The sequence below is a fragment of the Phaethon aethereus genome (assembly GCF_964289735.1).
Source record: "Phaethon aethereus genome assembly, chromosome: 1".
NCBI lineage: Eukaryota > Metazoa > Chordata > Aves > Phaethontiformes > Phaethontidae > Phaethon > Phaethon aethereus.
Genome location: NC_138575.1, coordinates 10878650 through 10884877, shown reverse-complemented (window position 1 = coordinate 10884877; position 6228 = coordinate 10878650). Strand labels below are relative to the sequence as shown.

General features: G+C 39.8%; 1 protein-coding gene across 1 annotated transcript in view; it reads right to left on the bottom strand.

Moving 5' to 3' along the window:
- Nucleotides 1–3423: 3423 nt before the first annotated feature.
- PCLO (piccolo presynaptic cytomatrix protein) overlaps nt 3424–6228 on the bottom strand; it is a 395249-nt gene continuing 392444 nt past the window's right edge. Inside the window, exon 26 of the mRNA XM_082013967.1 lies at nt 3424–3579. Within this exon, the coding sequence (XP_081870093.1) occupies nt 3439–3579 (141 nt within the window). The 3' untranslated portion in view covers nt 3424–3438. The remainder of the gene's footprint in view (nt 3580–6228) is intronic.

Genomic DNA, 6228 nt, shown 5'->3' with positions numbered 1-6228 from the left:
CTCATGTCTAGTTTTAACCTGGAAAAAAAACTGGCTGTTTGCTGTTCATTTTATGCATAATAATAACAGCAATAACATTAGAAATCCCTGTCATTTGTAAACACATACACTGTGCTTTTGCTCATTTTTCAGCTTGTTTCCACTATACAAGGCCTTGAACAAAGAAGCAGCTTCAATCTCTGTTGACTCAGCAGATTTATGAATAAAAAAAGTTAAAATGCCTCTGCTATTGCCTCCCTGCAATATGCATTTTCAAAGTAATCGTAGAAATGTGTGAACTCATTAATAATCAATCACTCAGAAATGATAAAAGCTGTTGTCACATCTAAACACTTTTGGCCAGATAAAAGAAACAAAAATCAATGAGAAAGAAAGCGAAAAAAATATACTGAGATATATACAAAAAAGTAAAAAAATACTAATAGTCCTTGTTTGCTTATTTTTTAAAAAACATTGTCACAAGAGAGTTTTTCCTGACTTCATTCATAAAAGAAGAAAAAAAAAGAACCAAATGCATTCAAACATGAATCTGTGTTGCATAGAGTGATTCCAGTACAACCTAGAAATTTGGTCAAAAAAAGGAACTTGGCACACTTTGGAAGCATCCTCTGACCTCGGAATGATGCTGCCTCAGAAAAGAGAGAGCGTGTGGGCCCAGGTCTGTCTCTAGGCCATCCTGGGTCACACCAAAGGAGCCTTGTCCTTGCTGCATCTGGCCAAGGCAGTGCCTCGTTCCTGACAAATTCTACTCTTTGTGTTTCATGATGGGAGTCTGAAACTGCCATTCCAACATGCAGAAACATTTTGTGTGTTGTTCAGAGAATCAAAGATGATTGAATTAAACCAGTAGCCGACAGCTGATTACCCCACAAAGGTGGCTGTTCCATGCAGCAGCAGCTATACCACCCAACACAACTATTTTATAAAGATGTTGGCCACATTTGTAGGTGTGTGAGAGCAAAGCACGCCCGTCCGCTTTCTCAAATAAGAGCGATGATTACAGGCTTCCCAGTAAGGCAGCCAGATAGTGCTCGTTCCTGCTGGAAATCTCCATAGCAACTACCGGCATGACTTGCTGTCTTTATAACATATCTTAAGAAGAACAAAATTACCAGCAGTTTGCACAAAATTGCACGCCTCGTGGCTTGTACTTCACGCAGTAATCGAAACTGGACTTCTTTTTTTGTCTTTTTTCAAAGGAAGAACACACTATAGCCATCAGGAATGCAAAATAACCCACCAAAAGAGCAACACATATGTCAAATATATCCACGTAGGACTTTTTGGTTCAATTGGGGATTTTTTTCTTCAAAATTTTTATCATCTTATAAAAACATACACAACATCAAAACATATAGGATGTTTACAGTAACTCCAGAGGACTGTTTTTAATATATATGAGAGGTACGGTATACATATACCGGTGAAAGCATAAAATTCAACATTAAAGCACACATCCTACTTCCACTGTCAGTGATGTTGTGTTTTTAAGATAGCTAATAAGGTTTTGGTAAGAATTTTGCAAGTTAAGCAGGCTACCAGCAGGTTATTGACTACTTAACAGGAGTTTCCTTGGTACGTGTATCATTAGTATCTTCTGTGTGTTTCTTCTCATATTCCTTTTCCACACTGTTATTTCAAGTTGACAAAGATAAATAAAAAACTCTATGTGGGAAGTGTCACCAGATTACATGGTGTAGCTTTTTCACTGTCAGTCCAGCTTCTGAATAAGCTGAGCCTTATTTTTCCCTTTTTTTAAGCATATAATATTTTCCAGAAGGATATTTTCGGTTGGTCTTGGACAACCTGTGGAAGTGTACTGTATATATTCAGAAAATATAAGATGTACATTAAAGATTTTGTGAAAAGTCCTTCTTGGGCAAGAAAAATAAACGTATGAAATGCAGAAGTTTGGTCATTTTCTTTTTAAAAATGCGAAGGTCATGAGGTAATATTTCAAGGGAAATTACTTTTTAATGAAGCTGTGAAATGTTAAACGACTTCTGAGTAACAGGGGATCTAGTACCATATTGATTCTTGTTTTTTAAAGAAACTGCTATACTTTTAGGAATGGGAGAAGAAGATCTCCCTTCTTCAAAAATGGTACAAGGGAAAATACAGCAACCAGCCTAAACCATCCCAGGCAGTAGTTTCTTCCCAAGGTGAGCTAACTGCTCGGTTTCAAGCCCCTGAAAATGGGACTTTAAGCATGGAAGTGCTGACACAGTCGTAAATGTTGCAAGTTACCTTCCTATTTACTTCTTTCCTAACTGAGAAACCATGCTGTTGAGTGGATTATACTCAGACATTCACCTGGGATCGCAGGAGGGTATTCTTCATTTTCTCTAACGCAACAGCACGCAGGCAGTAACTGCCCTGCTATCCCTTCCCCATAGATTTCAAGTGTGTCACTGGTGTTGACACAGAGCTCCGCACCAAGCAGGCTGGTGTTAGCACAGTGGGTGTCTGCTCCAAAGTGCCCACAATGTAGCCTAGAATTCATCATCTCCGTACAGTTTCAGAATAAGACTGGTTGCTGGAAAATGGAAGGACTAGTTGAAATAATTGTGTTAGTCCCAGTAAGTCTCTTCAATTCCAAGTTTTTTTAAAACTTCTGATTCAAAGGGTAGGGTGAAGTACAGTGTCACTGATATTGAAACAGCATTTTTTCTTCCTGATGTAGAGCAGTTTACAGCCTGTCCTTTGTCTTTAAAATCCCATCCCAAGTTATAGACCATTGATACAGTTTTATACATTGCATTCTAGGACAGTGGTTTATATCCATTGTTAATACACAGAAACAAATGAAACAATAAGCTGTGATTCTCCACAGTATAATTTCTGAAGGAAAAAGAAAGAAGGAAAAAATAATATAAAATAACATTACCACTCTTGCAAACGCCTTGCAGTTTGTGCCGAGTGGCATAATCTCACTACAGCAAATTATCAGAGATCCTAAGGTGCAGAGAAACAAGGTTTGTACTTCTGATAAGTGAGATTTGGAAAGTCAGTCACCCTAGGTGCTTTTGCATAAAATGATCTCCTCCTGGTTGCACAGAAAACCAGACTGCTCTTTCCATCACATTACCTCCAGCTGCAGCCGAACTCTGCATTAACACCTGCCTTGCAGCCTTCATTATTTCCTTCACAGTTACTCTCTTCACAAAGAGTCCAACCACACGGAGCCCTCGTATCAGTCTTCATTTCAAACAGCCTCACTTTAACTTCTGGGCCCAGGTTTTCTTTTACTTTGCTGTCTTTTGCAGCAGAACAAGTGTACTAGCCCTCATTTAAGTGTGCTATGTAGCCCAGAGACTGCTCTTCTCTACTTTGTATTCTGAAAGACTAGCTAAACACAATGATATCAAACTATAGTCTTGGAGTGGTGCTGTTTATAGCAGACTCTGCAGGTTTTGTGCCCTAAGCACACAGCTCTGCTCAGTGTGTTTGTGTTGAGCTGACCAACAGTTTGTGCCAGTTTACTATTCTTTTCCTTAGATCCACTTTGTCAAGCCAGATATAAGCTTCCCCAATCAGTGTCTTTTTCATAAACTTCCCTCCATTGGAGACAAGCAGAATCTGGGAAAATAACAATAAAAATAAATAATTATCGACGTGCATTAAAATACTGCATTTGCTAGCAAACATGAAATATTCAGAAACTTTGAGTTCTGATTTGGTACCCACAGAAAAAAAAGAGTGACCGTAACACTTTATATAGAGTCACCGTCCCAACAGAAAGAAAAACCTGTGAAAATTGAACCTTTCCCCTCTTCTGTTTTATTATCATGGGATGTAGCAACTAGAAGATCACAATCTTGAACTTTAGTGAGCAATTTGTTCACCTGCTGGTTACCAAAGACAAACACAAGGTCAAATTTTAAGTCACAGGGTAAAGCTTTATGCAGGCAAAGTACCAGCCCTTTTTCAGTGCATGGGAGTTGGAGGGTGGCCTGCATACAGGCTGTTGTAACTCAGAGCAGACTAGTGTGTGAGAAAGTCCAGAGTTCTGCTTTCTAACCTCATCAAGCAGTAGTCTAACCTAAAATGTAGAGCTAGTCTCAAATCTCACTCCTGCTATGTCTCTGGCTGGGAGCCACAGCACTGCATCTGATTTTATGGGTCTTGCTTGCCCAGCCATGGAGAGTGGGAAGGGCAAGGAATAGCCCCGGCACTTCTGTGAGCTATGTGGGCTGAATGGTCAGGACTCCCCCTGATCCGTACAGGCACATGTTTTCCAGCTAAGTAGGTTCATGCCATGCAAACAAATGTGTTTCTGGGAGAAATAGATTTGATAGTATATATATTTCATAGGGTGAGTTACATTTACACAGTCAGATAAATTCTAACATTTTTTAGTTATTAACTGAATTAACAAGCTCAATGCTGCTTTTTTTAAACTATTTCCTAGTTTTTTCAAAAAGAAAAAAAGCTCATGAAAAATTGTAGTTCCGTGATAGGATTAGCAGCATGTTTACGATATTCACAGTCACTGAGCAGACCTCCAGCAATGAGCAAGGGAAGTAACTGATAACAGTAGGATACTATCACCCTCTATGTGAACCAGCAGGAGAGAAAATAGGGCATTTTGTTGCTTGGTTTCACAGATCTAGGCTAACAGAAGAATGGCAGGACTCAAGGATTTTGTATTCCACTGAGATGCTGGAAGAGACCATATGGCAGTAGACATGTAACAGAACTGTAGAACTGGAGTTTCCAATAGTCAAGAAATTCAACATTTTGAAAATTTTCCATTCTGATTTGGGAAACAAAATAAAAAATACAAACATTACAGTAATTTAAAAAATTAAATTTCCAATTATAATAAAACCAAAACAAAACAAAAACAGGGAGAGGGGAAAGAAACTTGCAAGAATTTTCCTGGACGAGCTTCGCAGTTCCCTGGCCAATATCGATCTCGATTGGCAACTAAGATATATACCTGAACAGCTTAGACACCTACATGCCCATCGGTCAACAGGTTTGAGGAAGGAAGACCAAATGATGTTTAGGCACTGAGCTATTAGGGAATCCCACTTTACTTCACTCATCAGAAAGCTCATCCCTGGGGAAAACAGGCAGCCTGCCTCCACTGCCTAGGTCGCTTGGTTCAGTGTTTCCAGAAGCCCAGAAGCTGGCAAGTCAAACCAGAACATCTGAAAAAAACATCCTCCTTGGTTTTCCTGATCACCATCACATAGGACATTATATTTTTCTAATTGCAGCAAGCCAGTCTGCCAGGAGCCAGTTAAGGAACAAGGTGAAGGAGCCAGGAGCTTAGTGCCTTCCAGAAGGGTCCCAGGTGGGTTGCCAAGGAACAGGGAAATCAGGGAAGCGAGCAAGCAAGCTGCCAGGGGCTGAGACAAGTGCCTGTCTGAAACCTGTCAAAATATTTTCTGCAGAATGTTTTCATCCTGACAGATCAACAGTTTTGGGACAGAAAAAATTTCTAACAGAAATTTTCCATCACTTCTCTGTCTTTGATCCTTCTCTCCATTCCTCCCAGCTGGATCCTTAGTATCTGTCTTCCCTAGGTTGTCTGTCTCAGCCTTGTTTCTTCCCTGCTCCAAGCTTTAAATTCAAGCCTTGTTATCCTGAATCAGCTAGTCTCAGTTTCTAATACTTAGGGTTTTTTTCCTTATTCCCAATACTCTTGACCAGATGATTCTGCCTCTCCTCTCCTCTCCTCTCCTCTCTGCTCCGCTCCGCTCCACTCCTCTCCTCTCAATTTTCTTTTTTGTTTGTTTGTTTTTCTCAATATCCCATGGTTCCATTTTTATGGCTAATATTCACAGTTCTTGCTGTTGGTTTTTAGACTGCAGACCTTTGTCCTATTTTCTGCCTCTGATTGGTTCTTGTGTCGCTTTACAATGTATTTTCTATGATTAACATGTTTGACATTTCTTACTCCCCCTCTCTGATCTTATTTCCCCTCCACCCAGTTTCCAATTCCACGCTTGCTCTATACATTCTGGTTTTGTTTCCTTTCCTTCTCCCTCATATCTCTTTTGGCAATGTCAATCGCTTTGCTGCTAAATGTTCACCACTCTCAAACTCAGCATTCAAATCCGGCAGCTTCATTCGCAGCAGGAACTGATTGATTGATGGGTATGAAGAGCATAGAAAAACTGATGTACAGAGTCAGATCAAGGATCTTTCCTGGCAAATATTCTGCTTCCAAAAATGTATAGGGCAGTGCATAAGGCAGAATATAAGAACAGGACAATG